Source organism: Micromesistius poutassou (assembly GCF_964030765.1).
Source record: "Micromesistius poutassou genome assembly, chromosome: 5".
Lineage (NCBI taxonomy): Eukaryota > Metazoa > Chordata > Actinopteri > Gadiformes > Gadidae > Micromesistius > Micromesistius poutassou.
This window is the reverse complement of record NC_140275.1, coordinates 14,888,538-14,908,424: the sequence shown is the minus strand read 5'-3', so window position 1 is coordinate 14,908,424 and position 19,887 is coordinate 14,888,538. Positions and strand designations below refer to the sequence as shown.

At 43.4% G+C, this 19,887-nt stretch overlaps 3 protein-coding genes across 5 annotated transcripts in view; 2 read left to right on the top strand and 1 right to left on the bottom strand.

The window, feature by feature from the left end:
* Window positions 1-4,203: 4,203 nt before the first annotated feature.
* Window positions 4,204-11,924, bottom strand: LOC311342823 (myogenesis-regulating glycosidase-like). Of its 3 annotated transcripts, none has more exons than XM_084467652.1 (7): window positions 11,885-11,924; window positions 9,878-10,033; window positions 9,362-9,775; window positions 7,785-8,316; window positions 6,810-7,614; window positions 6,492-6,601; window positions 4,204-6,228 (listed from the first exon to the last, which is right to left on the bottom strand). In XM_084467652.1, exons 3-7 carry the CDS (start codon window positions 9,637-9,639, stop codon window positions 5,881-5,883), a joined length of 2,073 nt encoding a protein of 690 aa, XP_084323778.1. In that variant the 5' UTR covers window positions 9,640-9,775; window positions 9,878-10,033; window positions 11,885-11,924; the 3' UTR covers window positions 4,204-5,880. The 3 variants fall into 3 exon arrangements, with proteins under 3 accessions (XP_084323778.1, XP_084323780.1, XP_084323779.1); XM_084467654.1 differs by having other exon boundaries at window positions 9,362-9,772; XM_084467653.1 differs by lacking the exon at window positions 11,885-11,924 and adding an exon at window positions 11,677-11,749.
* A 1,170-nt stretch (window positions 11,925-13,094) lies between these two features.
* On the top strand, window positions 13,095-16,239 carry izumo1 (izumo sperm-oocyte fusion 1; the record flags this gene model as incomplete). The annotated part of the gene is made up of 9 exons (XM_084467718.1): window positions 13,095-13,311; window positions 13,431-13,505; window positions 13,768-13,851; window positions 13,942-13,962; window positions 14,150-14,239; window positions 14,863-14,990; window positions 15,104-15,254; window positions 15,452-15,620; window positions 16,179-16,239. 9 exons carry the CDS (start codon window positions 13,095-13,097, stop codon window positions 16,237-16,239), a joined length of 996 nt encoding a protein of 331 aa, XP_084323844.1.
* A 1,869-nt stretch (window positions 16,240-18,108) lies between these two features.
* Window positions 18,109-19,887, top strand: part of dusp2 (dual specificity phosphatase 2) — a gene marked incomplete at its 3' end in the record, with an annotated part of 2,304 nt that continues 525 nt past the window's right edge. Inside the window, exons 1-3 of the mRNA XM_084467916.1 lie at window positions 18,109-18,738; window positions 19,043-19,164; window positions 19,504-19,723. Coding sequence (XP_084324042.1) covers window positions 18,345-18,738; window positions 19,043-19,164; window positions 19,504-19,723 — 736 coding nt within the window. The 5' untranslated portion in view covers window positions 18,109-18,344. The remainder of the gene's footprint in view (window positions 18,739-19,042; window positions 19,165-19,503; window positions 19,724-19,887) is intronic.

The following is a 19,887-nucleotide window of genomic DNA, read 5'->3' as shown; positions in this document are numbered from 1 at the left end:
GACGAAGAACACAGAGCAACAAGGCATTTAGGGAGTGATTCATCGTTGTGGATGAATGGATCAAACACATACTTGTTATTTTCCGTTGTTTCATTTTCTGGTCAGGTTTCGGCACACAACTAGGCCTACTTGATTAGGTTTGGAAGAAAGCCCTGAAGTCCAACTTATCCCATATCACAGGAAAGCTTGAAAAGCACATCAATACTAAATATGAATCTGGTGACAGGTGTTTTTTCTTCGAGTCAAACAGTATCAAGTAGCCTAGGCCTATCCCTTTTTTACGTTTCGTTTTTGTAGCAATATAAGGGCGTTAACCACACCTTGGTTAAGTCTTCCCTCATTCATCATTTGCTTACACGATGGGCTACGTTGGCATTTTCTTCGTTCTTTCTTTGACAATATCAACCGGTAAGAACACCATTTTGATATGTCATTGACAAAACAAACTCACTTTTATGTTATTGGTTTAATCCGTTCTGGGGGGGGGAGGCTTCCACCCCTGCCTATGTATTGACAATGTGTTTCTGTGTAGTTGGGGGATTAATATGCTTCGAGTGTACCTCTGGAAACTTCTTCTCCTGCCTTAAGATCGTTGAATGTCCCAACCACATGGACCGCTGCTTCACCATGAATGGCGATGGTAACTTTCTTTAAAAAAGAAATCTGAGGCGACCCTAGAAGTTTTAATTTACTTTCTACACCGACGCATCTATCGTTGATAGCGCAAAGCTGATTTTCCCGCGCAGCAAATTTGCGCCACTACACTTGCGCCTGGAGAGACGTGTCACGGCGCAAATGATAGGCTACTTGCTGCTATTTTATTGGTCCAAAAAGCACTTGCGCCACTGACCGGAAAATACCAGTCTAAATGACCTAGCCGGATAGCGCAGTTGGTGTTGCTATTTTGACGTGCCGCAAGTCGGAACTGCAACATAAGCTTACACACACGTAGGCTATAGCCTACACAGCACAAACATGCAAATGATTAGCCCAATTGAAATATTATGTTCATATGTGTGAAACTGCATAGAAATTTCATGTGGATTGTGGAAACATTTCTTTCGATAGGGGCTGCATGAATGAACACTGTAGTAGGCTGCCATGCGTTAAAATAATAATGATAATGATAAACTCGAGCAAAGTAGGCCTATATCCCAGCCTTCGAAAAAAAATCTAGTTTTAGGGTAAATTATAACGTTGGTTAAATTATTTGGGAAAGAACAGCTGCGGTAGGTTGTAGGTAGGCCTAGTTTTAACTCAATGCTGCAATCTGCAAACACCGTACAAAAACACATATTTTCTTGACACGTACATCGTGTACAAGCCCATAACTTTTAGGATTGATGAGTGTTTGATCGTGAGAAAACATAGTTTTACCGTGAGTGAGTGTTTAAAAGAATGAATGAATGCGGGTGATGCTTGGCGCGCGTGTGTGCACCCTGCAAACGCGCTGATGAGAGATGGCACTCGGATTGGCATATTACACGTTACACCAAAATACACCTACGGGTTTCAGACCAACCCATTTTAGATTTGCGTCGGGCGCAAGACTCATTTATCCGCCAGTAGGCCTATAATAGCAACAGAGCCAGAGATCCGCCCACAAAGCTACTTGCGTTTGGCGTTTCATACATGCGTTTCAGACCGTTAAAATAGGGCCCTTTATCTGATTTGTGTTCTTAAGATCATAAGTTGTAACATTACTGTATTACCAAACTGATAGACTTTGTTGAAAAAACTAATATAAACAAGAATTACAAGAGGTTCCTTGCAGGTTCCCTGCTCGGTCCCTAAAAAATAAGAACAATACTATCTTGTTTTGCAGGGGGAACCTTGAACAAGGGATGTCAATTCAGTGCTGCGTGTGCCGTGGGCGGGGCCTTGGGCGGGGCCTTGGACGGGGCCTTGGACGAGGACTCGGACGGGGACTCGGGCGGGGCCTTGGGCGGGGACTTGGGTGGGGCCTTGGGTGGGGCCTTGGGCGGGGCCCTGGGCGGGGCCCTGGGTGGGGCCCTGGGCGGGGCCTTGGACGGGGACTTGGGCGGAGCCTTGGGCGGGGTCTTGGACGGGGTCTTGGGCAGGGACTTGGGCGGGGACTTGGACGGGGACTTGGGCGGGGCCTTGGACGGGGACTTGGGCGGGGCCTTGGACAGGGACTTGGGCGGGGCCTTGGACAGGGACTTGGGCGGGGCCTTGGACGGGGCCTTGGACGGGGACTTGGGCGGGGCCTTGGACAGGGACTTGGGCGGGGCCTTGGACGGGGCCTTGGACGGGGCCTTGGACGGGGCCTTGGATGGGGTTGGAGCTTGCTGTGAAGGCAATTTGTGTAACTTTGCGAACACCAGCGATAGCATCGGATCAAGCTTCATCCTCCTGCTGTTGTGTACTGCTGCACTGTATTTCCTCTGATCAGTGGGTCTGCATGCACTCTAGAAACCTGGGGCCAGATTCACTAAGGTATCTCCAGATAATGAAATCCTGTTCATTATCCAGAGACTATATGCTAGGTTTGCATTTAGATTACATTAACGGCATTTAGCAGATGCTTTTATCCAAAGCGACTTACAATAATTACATTTGTCAGAAGAAAGAGAAACAATAATATAATGCTGTCGGTATAGTAGGCTAAGGATGTTTCTGCTTTTCTACATTTCTGAAGAATTTCTACAAATTTCCTAAGAATATTCTTTACTGCAATTCCTCAATAACTTCCTAATAACGTGTTAACAAATGTTGTTCCATTCTTACAAACTTTTTAATTTGGGCATGTGTGTGGATAAGTGTAAATCAATCACTTGTAATCTCTATAGTGAAAAGGTCAAATCCTGACAAGTGATAAACTAATTTGTAGTTAAGCATAGCGTTCAGTAGCCTGGATGTATTATTTATTAATTATTATTATTATATCAATACACAATTGAATCAGTGAGTGCAACACCTCAAAATGAGATTTAAAAAGTAAATAGAAGCAATTACAAGTAAAATTAAAGCTGCGAGCAGCATTTTACGGTGCCAAGCATAAGCCGACCAATAAACCATCAAGAGCCTGACAGGCCATCAAAACCCTGACGCAGACCATGGTTGATAGACCATTAAAACCCTGACGCAGACCATGAAGACCCTGACAGACCTGACAGACTAACCCTAACCCTAACCTAACCCTAACCCTAATGATAGACCATTAAAACCCTGATGCAGACCATGAAGACCCTGACAGACTAACCCTAACCTAACCATAACCCTGACTGTTATCTTAAGTAAAGTTAAATTTGGACGATTCTTAGCCTCGGGCGACCATGTTGTTTTGTCAATCAACTTCATTTCACTTGAGCAGTTGAAACTTTGGGCCCCAACAGCCACTAAGTCGGTCCTGCTCAAATCAAACATTGCGTCTATGAACTGTGGCGATTTTAGTGACAGGCCACGCCCATTTCGTATTGTTGGACTGTTGCTATAGCGCCACCTTTAGGCCGATTTAGACACAATTTGGAGAGTTTAATCTTGACCCATGTGCCTTTGACTATCCCAAGTTTGATGATGATTGGGTTAAGTTAACCCTGTTAACTTAAGTTTAGTTAAATTTGGATGATTTTTAGCCTCTGGCGGCCATGTTGTTTTGTCAATCAACTTCATTTCTTCGGAATAATAATAATAAAAACACTAACGATTACAATAGGTTGCCTCGCACTTTGTGCTTGGCACCTAAGAAACCAACATCAATAGTATCAAATACATTATCATGAGTACATGCATGAACTGTTTTGCTATTTGGTTCACTTTTTTGTCTTGCTTATTCTGTTCTTCATCTTTCTCTCAAACGATCTCTGTACTAGTGACATGTGTAACTAGCATACTGTATAGAATGATTGATATGCTTACTTGATCTGCCTCACAAGTTAATCCATTTAAAAATAAACTTTTTAGGAAATTGTGAGTCTCATTTTTAAGGTTGATAAATAAACGTATAATAATACGTTATATAATAACTCTTTAATAATAAAGAGTTATATACGTGTAGCATAATTCAAATTAATGACCCTAGAAAATGTGATTCTGTTTCTGTTTTTGACAAGGCAATTGAATAGTGGTTGCAAAACAAAACAAAAAAAGTAAGTAGTAAGTGAGTTTCGTATGTCTGACCGACCATGCAGGTTTCCGCTCTACTGAGAAACAAAACAAGATAAAGGCTTGGTTCAACCCAGGCAATATATTTATTCTATGGCACATGGAGGTTAGTACAATCATGGTGGAGGAAAATCCTGAAATCCCTTAATTTACATACAAGGCAAAACAAGCTAAATCGTTTAATTTGTTAAAGGCCTATAAAAGATGGATGAGAACTGAAAAACAAAGTCATTCAAATAAGCCATTTTCCAAGCACACATAGCGAGCTTTGGCAAAAGTTAGACATATAGTTACATTGTTTGATTACAAATACATATCACCAAGCAATGTGCAAATAAAATAACATATTCCATTTCATAAATGTAATACGGATTGGAATTAAAACAAAAACAATTCAACACCCAAAATGAAACTAATCTCATAAATTACAGAAGTGTGATATTTAATATAGCTTTCAAAACAGCTCTCAAAACACAAAATACATTGTTGTCTTTTACATTTCCTCTGAGCATTGATTTAAACAAATAAGCATAATTCAAAGCACAATTTTTGAACACCAAATAGAAAGCCTGATAATAATGATGAATACAAAGTGATTTATTAATTAAAATGAATTAACCTCTTCAGACAGATATTCAAGTTTGCGATATGCAAACATTATTTATTAACAAAGTCAGATTTTGTTATATTGCGCTCTTGCCCTGTTTCGCTCTTGGATGGAAGTTGAAAGTAAAGCAAAAACATATTCTCCTAATAGAAAGCCCCCAAATTTCTGTCAATCTTTTAACATCGTAGCTCCCCTCAATTTCCTCCCTCGAGCACTGCATCTGATTGGTCTGGATACCATTTTCTTATCGGAAGAGGCTTTCAATGGGCTCCAGACCAGGCAAATAGAATACTCCTGTGTCACAATATACACCATATATGATGCATGTTGACAGAGGGCTAGGCATAACTTGCCATGCCTCATGACGTTCCGTATGTTTAAAATGACCAATGGAGAAGGCCTACACAATCAAATTTCAGTCCCCTATTGCCGTCACACAATGCAGCAGATTCCCCAAATCAAAAGGCATATTTGACTGTTCGGGTTAAAATAAAAACTTAAAGCAGCAATACTTCATATTTAACCATAGGTATGCTGGGATCCCAAGAGCTTTCCAACACAGCCACAGATCACATACACCTATATCCTTTAAAATGTACAGTTTGTACAGTTTCAAGTATGGATATTTGGTACCAATGGACATTGGACTGTCTATGCATTTGCATAGCAGCTGATTAATAAAAACAAATTGGTAAAATATGAAGCAATGTAGCATTAAATCAACTATATGGAACTATACATAAACTCAACAAGGAATCGAAGCTTAGGTTCAACCGCAGCCATACTTCTCTAGCTAAAGGCTGAAGGAGAGGGCAGGACTTGGATGGCTCCTAAGCAGGAAGACAGTGGTCAACATGGTACAATCGCAGTCAAGTGTTATTAAAGGCTGTGGAAGGCACATGATGATGGCTGGAAGATTAAATCACTGAATCTGACCAGAACTTTGGGCAGAGCACTGCAATCACCATGGGGGAAGCAGTGTGTGGACGAGAGCAGTTGGAGAGCAGCAATGGTGAGTCATTACGAGGTTATAAACCGTTTTTGCAGCAATTCACCTTTTGTAGCGTTTCAACTATCCTTCCCCCTTCCTGTCCGTTCAGTATTGCGCATATGTGTGCTTGTGTGTTCCCTCTTGTCTAACTGTGTCTTCAATGTACCCATGTGAAGTAGGCTATCTCATCCAGGTCCACTGGGTAATCAGTGAGATACATGGGTCCTTTGTCAAAGTATTCCCCCTTGCGGCTCTTCCACCTTCCGGCCGGCAGGTAAATGTCCCTTTCCTGCTTGCCTGGCTCCAACACCGGCGCCACCATCAGGTCGTCTCCGATCAGGAACTGGGAGTCAATCTTGTAGGCAGCCTCGTCATCGTTGGCGATCCACCACAGGGGCCGTATGATCGGGTCGCCCGTGTTCAGGACCTCGCCGGCCAGCTCCAGAACCCTGGGTGCCACAAGGTTCTTGTGGAATTCCGTGAACTTTCGTGCAATCTCTACTACCTGGTTTTGACAAAGTCAAGAGTGTTTTATTTATCAAACGTACAGTACAACACAAGGTCATTCTGGACGAGGATGAGCACAATCGAATTGCTGTGTTAAATGCTGTGTTAATGCTAAACCTTATCTGGGCTGCCAAATGTTGTGTGTAACAATGAATACAGTTGTTCCACACGTGCACTATTGCAATACACTAGTACATCTACTTCTCCACTTACAAGAAATGCATAAAAAAAACAAAAAAACTTTCAATGGTTTCTCCTCACCTCATCATCGTAGGCCCAGGGGGGAATGGAGAACTGCATGGCGGGCATGAAAGCAGACAGCTCTAGCCATCGGATGTATAGCTCCCTGTCTGGCAGACCATGTCCATCACCTGTCATCACAACCGAATACATTTTATTATAAAAATGTTGATTTATGTATATGTATGCATGTTCTCACACACACACACACACACACACACACACACACACACACACACACACACACACACACACACACACACACACACACACACACACACACACACACACACACACACACACACACACACACACACTTTTTTCAGCTGCACCACACACCTGTGGTGCGGTTGGGGTAGGCGTTGCCTCCTATCATGTCGGGCAAGACAAACTGGTAGCCCAGGATCCCGATGGTCAGCACGGTGGGGATGATGGACTTGAGGCCCAGCTCGTACCCCCACACCGAGTCCCGGTCGATGATCCTGAAGAAGCAGGAGATGTTCTGACTCTGGTAGCCCACCCGCAGCTCCGCCCGCTCGTGGAAGGGCAACGCCATCTCCGTGTAGCGGCGGGTGAAGACCGAGGGGTCCGTCAGCGGGCCCAGGGTGCTGAACTGGCGGGGCAGGTAGCTGGTCTCCCCGGCGTCAAACTTGAAGGAGGTCACCCCGTAGCGGCTCTTGAGCGCGTGCAGCTGGGCGGCGTACCACTCGCGGGCCTCCGGGTTGGTGAAGTCCAGGATCCCGCCGATGCCGTTCCACCACTTCACCAGTGCCGGCAGCTCGCCGCTCGGCTCCCGCACGAAGTAGCCCCGCTCCACGCCCACGGCGAAGTTGATGGAGTCGTAGTTGACGAAGGGGTGGGTCCACAGCGACACCTCGAAGCCGCCGGCCGCCAGCCGCGCGAACATGCCGCTGGCGTTGGGGAACTTCTGCGGGTCGAAGTCGAACTCGCCGTAGTCGGCGGTGTAGCGGTCGTCCAGCTCCAGGTGGGAGCAGGTGAAGCCGTGCCGGGTGATGTTGGCGGCGTACTGCAGCAGCTTCTCCTGGGTGACGGCCGTCTTGTAGAGGGCCCAGGTGGACCACACGGGGTGCTGGAACACGTCCGAGGCCGGCGCCTGGATGGGCTTGGGGAAGTACCGCCGCACCTGAGCAGATAATTGGATTTTTTTGTTAAAGCGAATCATAAAAAACGAAGACAAGACACCGTAAAGTATGCAAGTAAACAATGAATGAAAGTAAGACAATAGCTTGAATCAGCTTGAATTTAAAAAGTACTTAAAGATGATTGCCCGCGGCCCGTCTGTGATGAACGCACCATGTATTTGTGGATAGACGTGACATCAGAGCCGACACAAACTCTGTAGCTGAGTTCTGGCAGGGCCCGTTGTCCCTCCGGCGGTCTGTAAGGAGAGTCCTCGTAACGGGCTTGGAACCGGAGGGTCCTGTCCTTCTCCGACCAGCCCAGGTGAAACGGAACCGAATCGTTAATCTTTATAGCGGTTGCGTTTGATGAGAGCCAATAGCGTTCCAGGATTCCCCCAAAGGCATTCCGATTAGTGTAGATGTCACTGGTGATGAAGGGGAGTGGCTCCTCCTCACCCTGGACGCTGATAGGCCAATGTTGTGTCGCCGACTCTGCCCCTCCGTACCAGTGGGAGTCGTTGTAGGCCATGGCGTGCTCCACCGAGCGCTCGTGTTCAAGCTCCTCCCAGCGAACGCGGTAACACATCACCGTGTCCTTGAACCCGACAGTCTGGACAAAGAAATTGAGATTTCCAGAATCTGAGCGAGAACAGCTCAGAATGCTGCCCTGCTTGGAGCAGGAGTCCAAGTCGAGAGTGCCAGATCTGAAGGGAGGGTCAGAGAACAAAAGCAGTTATTAATGCAATGCCCTCATTGTGAACACGTTCTGCAGGGAAATATTTATTTATTCCCATACATTCCCCTAATGTACCTGATGTTATGAAGCAAATGGAAGATGTATTGTACATAGAGTGATAGTGTCCGGACCACTCCATACATGTGATCACATGCAAAAACCCTTCTTCCCTTAGGGGGTCATCGTGTCTGTGTCTAGCATCAAGCTGCCTATTAATATCCTGAAAGCATCACAGAGCGAGCTGTGAGACTGCCACACCACAAACACACCTGCACACTTTTTTGGGTCGGTATAATTAGAAGCTACAGTTCGAGCTTGAACATTCTTTAAAAAAACAAAAGGGCGGACAGCTACCATCGTTCAAGTAAAAGCAAATAATCGGGTTCTTCATCCAGGATACAGCTTGAAGGACAGATTAAATGTTTTGATATTGTGTGATGATATTAGATTTGCGGATGGAGAGCACTGGAAGGATTGGTATTGGATTGCGTCATGAGTCATTTTGTGTAGGATGTGTGGCGTATATAGCCACAAGCCGTGACCACATTATTCAAGAAGAGTCGCATGCACGATCAAAGTTTTACTTATTCAGGGTAGTGTCTAATTCATGTTGTTTCTGTACTCGTAAATGTCATAAATTGTACTGACTATAAAATGGTGCCTGCTATAGTTGATTACAGTAGGCTAGTATGACAGGTGAACAGTAGGACAAACCAAGTGTGTAAATATAATTGCTACAGCTACCCTATTAGTTACCTTTACAATTGCATGTTTGTAATACCAGGATGTAGAACAGGAATAAATTTGCTACCTCTGCGCTTGACATTTTAGGAATGTCTGGCCTATACGATAAATGCACAGTACTGAAACACATCATACTGTTTTTCAGTTTCATATCCATTTTTCTTTGGTTTAGTGGAAGTGAGAGTGGCATGACAGACACGTGGGAGCCAAATATAATTATAATCATTATATAAAAAGGCCTCTGCGTCAGGCTCAGGCACTGCACTCACTTAAAGGCCATGCTGAAGATGATCGCCCCGGCCTGGTTACGGATGACAAAGCCGTCCTTGTTGAGGTTCAGCAGCTCGGTCTTCAGCAGCTGAGCTTGACGGAGCGACGCGGTGTAGTAGCACCACGAGACGATGGCAGCCAGCACCAACACACAGCCCAGCACGCCCGCCACCACCAGGGGCCGGCCATCCCGACCAAGCTTCTTCTTCAGTGGGGAGCCGGTGATCCTTTCACTGGTGGTCTGGTCCCCCTGACCCCCTGGTACTATCTGGTACATCCTGGTGGCTCGCCCTGGCACACTAGGGCGTTATGGGTGTATGGTTTTGTTAAGGGGTTTGGTTGATGAGTTGAAGAGGCAGGTGTTAATGTTTTGACTGTAGAGGTCTATCTGGAGATCTTTGGATTCTGCTCTTCTGGAACAAAAGAACAAGAACACAAGTTAGGCTGAGATCGGTTGTTTAGTTGCATCTGCCATACTGTGAGTTGAGTTACTCTTTTTGCAGCGGTTTCCTTACCTCCATTGCTCTTCATTATTTGTTTTGTTGATCTATTCCCAGAGGTTCCTGCGGTCAGAGAAGGGCAAAGTAGACGGGCGGAGGAGGTGTCTAGGAGGTGGTAGGCGAGCGTCCGGATCGGAGGGGGCCCACAGGGCTGGGGTCCCGGGTCGCCATCTACAAGGGAACCCCACACAGGAACAAGGGATTGGTTAAACAGAAACGAGACGGCAAAGTGAAAGAGACAGAAACAGGACATCCCTCATCAAGCACACAATATATATATAGAAGATAGAATACTATATAGATTAGATAGATTCCCAGCAGTATACAAACTACTGTTTTTAACAAAAAATATATAAAAGAACACAGCACACACAACTGACATCAGAATAGCTTATTGTAATGTCCTTCAATGAGAAGACATGTGGGCCATGAAAAAAAAAGATATAGTGTATAGTGCTTGTGTTTTACATACTGAACTGTGTAGGGTTTGTTAAACTGTTTTATAATACTTGAAATAGACAAATGTCAATAGCCCTGTCATAATTTCCAGACTTTGAGTTCAGTAAGTGCCTCTAAATTATAAGATATAGACCCACGTCAATACTCTGGTCATCATTTCCAGACTTTGAGTTGAGTAAGTGCCCTTTAAAGTATAAGATAGTGATAAGCAGCAATCGCCAATATCCTTAATTATCAGTCATCAGGTGAACCGACTTTCACCAAATAAACGGTTGTGCACACCATCTCACTCTAAGTACAGTGCTTTACACACAGTGAGTCGGTTTCAATGAAACCACCAGGGCACTCTTGAAAAGTAAACAATATTTTACAACTGTCACCCTTTCGATAAGTGCACCGGTTGAAAGATAAAGTACATGCTCTGCAGTAATGTTGCAAATCTGTATTCAGGCTAGCTTATAGCAGCAGTGGGAGCATTTGTCTCCTACGTGTGTGAGAATTATTATGCAATGTTGCACCTCTTTTTTTTTCTTCTTTATAATCAATAATCAATGCTTTAATTAAATTTCGAATTGTGCACTGTTCATTGAGGTCATGGTTGTTGTGCCAACACCACACCATTAGGTTATTCCCTAGGATGTCTGCAACTTTATCACGGTGATACACATTTCTTAGAAACATGCAAAAATGTAACTTTATTATCGTTTTCATTCCGTACAAACATGTAACCATGTTACTTCTGTTTGAGAATAATTACCATAAATAATACAAACCAAAATTGTATTGTAATTTATTTGTGCCCATATTTAGGGTATGTCTGGTACATGAGAATTCCCCCTACAAATATTACACAAATTATGTTAAAGCAATCATTTATCTCAACATACCAATACCCCTTACACCCTTACTGTTACAGATGATATACCTAGATGTGCTATAACACCAACCTTCTGCTGGGTTTAAAAAACCAACGTGTATATTGCCAACAAAGAATTGTATTAAGACATTTTGCAAATAAACAGTGTCCTTAAGGTAACCCTACGAATAGTAGCATAACGTTACAGCAATGCAGCAGCTTTGAGTCCGTTGTGACCATTGCAGCAGGTGTATGTGCAGATCGGTCGTGGTGGGAGGAAGACCAATTATTCTTTCTCATATGAGTGTCGCGTTTCCTTCCTATTAACGAAACACTCAAAAACACTGCCAGCAGCGTCGTGAGGTCCAAACAACGTTGTCCCGTTACTTTAAACTTTGATTAAAATGGATAGTTACAGTTACAGTTCATTGATCTGTTACACATTTAGTAGACTATAAAATAAAAATATCAACATATAAAATGTAGCGAGTGACCAAACCTGTTTGTGGTAGCTCTGTCGAACTGCTGCATCGGCTACAGTAAGAGTACAGTGAAATCAGTCACTAGCTGGTACACACTGTTACCGAGGACCAAGTCCTATCCTCCACATTTATACTCTCTAATACTTGACTAACTCGTTTGAAATAAATGTTGACTAACAAGCATGACGAGACGCTATTCATGTCAGAAAGACAACCCAAACTCACCTTGCTGTTTTCGTGAGATTCAAGAGGACAACAAAGTTCTGCGCATAAGACAGTGCGCATTTAAAAAAATGTGTCCTTGATCCCGCCTACACTAAACACTTCCAGGGGATTGGCCTGCCCATCTGTCAGTCAAATATGTATGAGTATGCGTGGAACTATTGGAAATGTAGTCTAAACGGCCGTTCACGGCAACCTTTCATACGGGCTGATTTCCACCTACATTTTAACCTGAATTTCAATCTTGAATTTTCTCTATTACAACACTTACTCAAATGCATGACTATTGGGTCGTTCTCATTGGACTCGATTATTTACTCCAACTTCGAATATTTGTGTCAAGGAAACGTTACCCTTGAAAACAAATAGCAATAGACGTTGTGGTTCGTTTCCTTGTTTACGTTTAAACTAATCTTAGTAAGCATAAATTTGCGTAAATTTGGTCAATTTTTCTACGGAATATTTAATCTTGGCAAAAATAAGTTTTTTGATTGTTCATGTGGTTGTAAACACGATACGTATGATCTCCCACTAGGTGGCAGAGACGAGCTACTTGCTATCAGGTCTATCTGCCTGACTGTTGCCAGTCCCTTCTGCTATGCAAACAAGTCTTTGGAAATAATTATGAATTACTGTGACATTATACATTTTCTTGTTTAAAATAGTTAGTGTTGTCCTCCAAATGTATTATTTGTTTTATAAGGAGAAGGCTCTAAGAGGTAGGCTTTAAAACAAAGGTGACACTTTACAATAAGGGTACATTAACCATTAACAAACCACAAATTAACATTATTCAATGCTGTTATTAGCATTAGCTAAGTTAATTAAAAGTTCACTTAAAGTCTAGTCATTTACTAATGGTGTTCATAGGGTTAGCTTAGGCATTAATTTGTATATTATCTAATACAGGTAAGGGTTAAGGTTAACCCTAACCCACAAACCCTAACTTACCCCTATGCTTATGAAATATAATAATGTTTATTATTGCATTAACAAATGTTTATTATTGGTTTATTAATAAACCCTTATTGTAAAGTGTTAACAATTAACTTAAATTATTGGTGGTCATTGTAAAACAAATTTGTTCGCAGGATAAGGCAAAATGTAAACTTAAAAAATAAAATAAAAGTCGTTTTTGACAAAAGTGTCTACCAAATGCACTAAATCTAAATGTAAAGGCACAATATGAACTAATCTCCATCCAGAGACATTGATGAGGCCACAGCTCTTGGTGGTGGTCAGCCTGTTGGCCCTGTGTCGCATGCCTGCCGGGAGGGCCTGTCTGCAGTGTGACCGCAAGACCAGACTCCTGCACGAGGACTTCCTCCTGTCTGCTGCCAGCGTGGAGGAGCAGCTCGAGCTCACGTTGATCAGGGACCACGCCCATGTAACCTACAGGCAGACTAGCCAGGCCCACCGCGGCGTCATTGGTGAACACAGACATGACGTTTGACAATTGCTTTGATGTTAGGTGTACTCAGAGGAATGCTACTTTATAGTAATATGTTGTGGAAAACTACTGCTCAAACTCTAAATCTATTGCTCCTAGATCCCACCAGTTTTTATAGAGCTAGCACTGAGTACCACAGTGAATTCAATCGCTTCAAGGAGACCCAGCAAACAGGTAAGATCAGGAGACAGCTTGTGTTTGCATTGCATTAGCTCATTACAGGTGTATCTGACTGTGACCAAATAGCATGATAAGGGGGGGGGGGGGGGGGGGGTCCAAACCTCAGGGCAATGATAAGTGTCCCTTATCCTTTTCTCTCTTTATCAAGAAAAAGTTAACAGTGTTGTGTTCTTCTTCTTTTAGTGCTGTTTTTGTCATAGATTTATCCATAAATAAATTATACAGTTACGATTATGATTCTCTCGGCAATTTCAAGGTTCGGGGACATTTGACGCCATTCAAATCATGGAGAAGGGCCGGAAAATCTTAGAGAAACACTTGGCTATATTCATCCGTGAAGGTAATTTGTCGGCTGAGGTCGCTGACAGTAGAAAGGACAAGAAGAGCGTTATGAAATTGACTTGAGATGATATGTTTATCTCCTATCTAGGACTGTGCCCTAACAAGTGTGGTAAGTTCTCTATTTCAGTTCTCCATCTTCCATTACATTACCATCTCCTGTTCAAATAAAGCTAAAGGCTGTGTTTGTGTGTGTGTGTGTGTGTGTGTGTGTGTGTGTGTGTGTGTGTGTGTGTGTGTGTGTGTGTGTGTGTGTGTGCGTGTGTGTGTGTGTGTCTGTGTGGAATCATGCTTTACAGGGCAGCTGTATCAAAGAGTGATAGACTGCACCTCCTGCAAATACAGGTTATACAATTGTTCTTCTCCCACACACCAGCTGGACTGTGGCGGTAGGTGTGTCTTGTTGCTCTGCCTTGGTCAGTTGGGGTGGGCGGGGAGGTTGTATGTCTTTGTGATATGACTGTAGCACTCTGCAGTGTACACACACACATGCATCCGGTCACAAGCCTGTCAGTGTGTTTGCTCATATGAGACACTGTTGTTTCAACTCATCCTTGGTTCCATGAATGAGTTGCTCCGTCCACCCCCGCTCTAACCCTCAGTCGGTCTCCCTCTCTCATCCCTCCTCACTCCTCCCTCATTCTTCCTGTGGCTCTCCCTCGGGTATAGAGAAAACCACAAGCCATTGGTACTACATTTGAAAATCTTATCTATTTATGTCTGTGTGTGTGTATATATATATATAGCTGTGTGTATACGCTCAATATACAACAGTTGGGAAACCAATCAGATCGCTTGATTTATGCCACCCGTTTTATAAATAAATAAAAAAAAATATATATATATATATATATATATATATATATATTTATAAACAAACAGATATGTTTGGGTTTGTTTGATGAGAGAAATGATGAAGTGTTAAAGTGTATGTGTTCATAATTCACATTTATATATTTATTAACTATACTACTATTTATTAACTATAAACAGGCTGCCATCTTTGTTTCAGAGCACCGTTTGGAGGCTGAAGAAGGGGGCCAGGCAGTGTTGAACTGTTTCCTGCCCTGGCACAGCTTGCTTCAGGGAAGCCCAGAGTACCATTTCAGCTGGGCCCCTGGCCCCCCTGGAGCTACACAGGTGAGAACCCATTGAGCTCACACCTCCAGAAAGAAAGATTTGGTTTGGTTTTTGCTGAAATAAAACAATACTCATAGGACCCTTGAATTCCTCTGACCATTTTCCTGTGTCAGCTGGAAGAAAGCAATTTCCAAACCCTGGTAGTCACTGAGGAGTCGTCGGTGGTGCTGAATCAGCTGCATGCGAATGAGCAAGGGACGTATCGCTGTTCACTGCAGGACCGCAATGCCACTGTCTTCTCCACAGTCACCTTCCTACTCACTGGTAAAGTAAAGTGTAGGGGGAATGTGTTCAAAGCATCCATGAGTCACACCACTTTAAATGGGGCTCCTGTCTTTATGTTTTCTGGCTGTCTGTATCTTGTGGAACCAATCCCTAATCAAGATTAAGGACAGATTCTTGCTGATTTATGATATGAAATGTATTTTGGTTCTGATATTTATTTGTTTTCCTCTTTGAAGTCACAGCTCTGCCCACCCAAACTCCCATGCTGCTAATCACGTTGCCCACCCTGCCTCCAAGATACACCTCCCAGACTCTTCCACTTACCAGAGACCTGTTGCTGTCAATCATCGCCACGGTGACCGTCCTCAGCCTGGTAGCCAGCATAGGCCTCACAGTGGCCCTTGGGTAAGAGACCGAATTAGGGGATGAAGCGAGAGAGAGAGATAGAGAGAGAGAGATAGAGAGAGAGAGAGAGAGAGAGAGAGAGAGAGAGAGAGAGAGAGAGAGAGAGAGAGAGGGAGAGGGAGAGAGAGAGAGAGAGAGAGAGCGAGAGAGAGAGAGAAGAGAGAGAGAGAGAGAGAGAGAGAGAGAGAGAGAGAGAGAGAGAGATGAAAGTTAAAGATAATGGTGGGGGGTAGAGAGAGAGAGAGAGAGAGATTAAAGTTAAAGATAATGGTGGGGGTAGAGAGAGAGAGAGATAAAGAGAAAGGTGAGAGCAGAAGACAGCTGGAAGGAGACGAGAGAAGTGAAACAAGAATCAGAAAGCAAGACTAGTTAAGACTTAGTAGTTTGATTTCTGATGTACTTATTCAAGGCCAGGTATATGTCATGGTTCATTGCCTCAAAACCGGAAAAACACTACAGATTGTTGACTTATTATTGTTCACTACTATATACATGCTTCATTTATCAGTTTTTAGTTTACTTCTGTGCAAAAATAAACAGTGTGAACTTCGTCCACAGACTGACAATGAAAAGGAAGATGAAGGAGATAAGAGCAAGGAGAATGGAGTCCGTTTATTAACAAAGATTCAGCTCTCGAAATAAAACTCAAACTCAACGCTTATTATTCCATGCAGTCTAGGGTTTAATCCTATAATGGGTTATTAACTATTCAGTCCTTTAGCAGATGCTGTTATCGAAACTACATGACTTATAAAACTACAAACTTATTCCTCAAGTGTGGACAGTTGGCTAAGGGAAAATGAAAGTACAGTTTCATTAAATCATGTTAATCACCATGAAGCGTGTGTTACACATTTATCTTGTAGGCACATATTCTAGACGTGGACCAAAGAGCAGGTTCTGAGGGAGGGCTGACATAACTAACACATAATGACACACACTAGTTAAAAACACATTGCTGTGGTTGACGCAGTTGACCTTAGGAGGGATGGGGACTTCCCGATTGGAGACACGAGGACTCGGGCCACGTGGACGTGGATAAGAAGATCGGGATGGATAAATCTCCAGGTTTAATGTTTTTTTTCGAGGATTAATAGCCCCAGCATAATCCCAAATAATCCCTGTGAGAGCAGAGCCTGTGAGTATGAATCCATCCCACAGTTGGTTTGTTGCCATTGTTGCTTAGTTAGGATCATTTGTTTCTGCGGATAAATTCATGTTTTTTACATGAACATCAAAGAAAATTACCACATTTTTTATCTTTGATTTATATATCTTTCACATTCAGTCTCTCTAGATTGTATGTTCTGGATGAATATCTTCCTACCCGTTTCATAGCTGGTTAAGTGCAACCTTCTCACCTCAAGACAAGTCATATTTTGCTCATTACTTCCACAGGTTTTTACTTTTGGGTCCATTTGTTTAGCATTTTTTGTAATAGGTAAAGTAAAGGTAGGTCACATATAGTCCAACTTTGACGATGAATACATCTACATTTCTAACCAAAAAAACACAATATGATGTATGCATTTGAATATAGTTTTCCAAAAATGTAAATATTTTTGTTTTTTAAAGGTTAGCGGGCTGAACGTCAGCACTATGACATGATGATTCGTTGAAGGGATGAAGGATAGGGGAGTGGTCATGTAAGGGTTGTTGTGGTGGTAGCAGGGTGTGACGCCTCCATTTCCTTTTGGGTAAACAGAAGAAGAAACACCTGCGTGTTGTACATCACTTGTCATGGCAATATGCAAACAACAGTCCTGTCAAGGAAACGTCACCAACGAGTTCAACTATCACTATGTTAAATGTTTGTCTGCAAAGTTCTAGGTCACAGATACACAAAATACAGAAATACACACAAACAGACACCAACACACACACACACACACACACACACACACACACACACACACCACACACACACACACACACACACACACACACACACACACACACACACACACACACACACACACACACACATAAACACATTGGTTTTAATCATCTTATTGGACACATTTCATGTGAAGTTTATTTTGCTGTGCGCTAACTGAAAACTAACAGAAGAATAATTGTTCCTATGCATATTGTTGCACAATTTGCAAATTGTAAGCCTTATAAGGGCTAAGTTTGCACATTGTTCCAAGAAGTTGTTACTCCTATGTGATAGGATGGTGCATTACTTACAACCTAGACTTTACCTATACCAATCAAGTCTCTAGATATACAAACTAAGGGTATTCAATCATAGTGAAAAAAGTAATTAAATACCGAACACAGGATAATCCACGAGAACCACATGCTCTTAGGGAAAATCTGATTTATGTCAATGCCCTTATTAGGTGTACCGAGCTGCCCAAATATGGTGTTTCCGCTTGTGACGTATGCTTCAGTGGAAAAAGTGGGTGTCCCCGCGGTGTTCCAGTGAGCGAGTCCCCGCCCATTACCCAGCTGTTATCAATGAAAGAAGCGAACCGCTCACTTTAGGCAAGGTTTATTCAAGCTGACTAGAAACTCAAACACATAAAGAAAACGAATGTACATTTGAGGTTAGAGTTGGCCAAATTTTCTTTGATTAGTGTTTGAAAGAGTCAATCAAACAGTTCACTAACTTTTAAGGACCGTTCTATTTTGGTTTATTTTCCAATTTTCTCAAAATAGGCCTATAACTGTTACTTAATATTTTTGGTATATTTTGCAGGTTTATTCTATATTTCCGCCATGATTTCAAACAATGAGCCGTGTGAAATAACAGGCAACGAACTGCTTCCAATTCTCAGAAGTTCGGAGCAGTTATCTTCTGAGGGCTGCATGGTGCTTGACTGCAGACCGTTCCTTGCTTTCTCCAAAGCGCACATACGGCAGTCCAGTAATGTCCACTGGAACTCGCTGCTGCGCCGGCGGTCCAAGAGCTCCGTGGTCTGCCTGGAGTGGCTGATAGCGGACAAGACGCTTGTGGGGAAGTTACGGCGCGGGGAATTCTCACCGGTAGTGGTGGTGGATGACAACAGCCACCTCATGGCCCAACTCAAGCACGAAAGCCTAGCCAACATGTTGCTCAGCGCACTAAGAGCAGAGGTCCCAAGAAGCTCTGTGCAGATATGTTTCCTAAAGGGTAAGCACAATGTTTTCCGTCCAACGTTTCTCTTTGAATAACCTTTGACTGTACCGGTGAATGTCTATCTTGGTTGAGGCCCGTGGTACTGCCCTCAGTCACTTATAACGAATTGTTTTTAAGTTAAGGGAAGAAAACAAAACCCAAATGTTTTTATGATGCGCGACTTCTTTGTAGCCTATTCTGTATTGTTTTACTTTAGTTTTTCCCTTTTTTTTAAAAATGATAATTAATCTGAAACATGGGACATTAGTTAATTGTCTGGCCTGTAACATTTTTTTTTCTCCAATACATTTTTTGTAAGGTGGATTTACGACTTTCGCTGAAGCTTATCCTGAGCTGTGTTCCACCTCCCCGGGAAGCGAGCCCCCCGCAGCGGATTCAGAACCCACGGCGCCAGAGCGGAAGACTCCCTCGTATGATCAGGTTAGTCATAGCAAAACCACATCCAAATTTACCATTTATCCAGTCTGCTATATATAGGCGTAGCAGTTAACGTGAAGGTTTCTGCGTAGAGTGGGATTTTAATGTAGCAGGAAATGTACAGATAATAGAGTTGTGTACACTAGAATAACCTGTTGGGGATGCATGTCAAACTTGGTTAAGAGGGATTCAAGTCAAGAGACCGTGCATGATCGCACATGATTCACATGCATACGTGACTAGAATCAGCCTTTAAACAATCAAAACATTTATAAAACAAAGCATTCTGGTTAGGTCGTCGTGGGCGTTGGGCTGACTCCTGTGCTGTGCTGTTGTGTGCAGGGGGGTCCCGTGGAGCTGCTGCCCTTCCTGTTCCTGGGCAGCGCCCTGCACTCGTCGCGCCGGCAGACACTGGCGGCGGCGGGCATCACGGCAGTGCTCAACGTGTCGTCCACCTGCCCCAGCCTGTACGAGGGCGAGCTGCGGTACCTGCGGCTCAACGTGGAGGACAGCCTGGCCACGGACATCCGGGCCTGCTTCTCCCAGGCCATCGCCTTCATCGGTGAGCCGCTGGCCCCCCCCCCTGGCAGTGGTGCCTCCCTGCTCTCTGAAGCATGGCAGGACCTTTTACTAATCCAGGGAAATCTGGAGGATTGATTTACTGTGGTGTTGCCCAAAGGTTAGAATGTAGACGTCAATACGGTAAATAAATGCTGCTGAGCTTCC

Bases quoted from the DNA above. Each gene is read 5' to 3' on its own strand.
- LOC311342823 (XM_084467652.1), bottom strand. From the start codon at position 9,639: ATGTACCAGATAGTACCAGGGGGTCAGGGGGACCAGACCACCAGTGAA. The intron at 7,615-7,784 runs GTGCGTTCATCA...TTATCTGCTCAG, and splicing joins CGTCTATCCACAAATACATG to GTGCGGCGGTACTTCCCCAA. The intron at 6,229-6,491 runs GTGAGGAGAAAC...TGTCAAAACCAG, and splicing joins CCTGGGCCTACGATGATGAG to GTAGTAGAGATTGCACGAAA.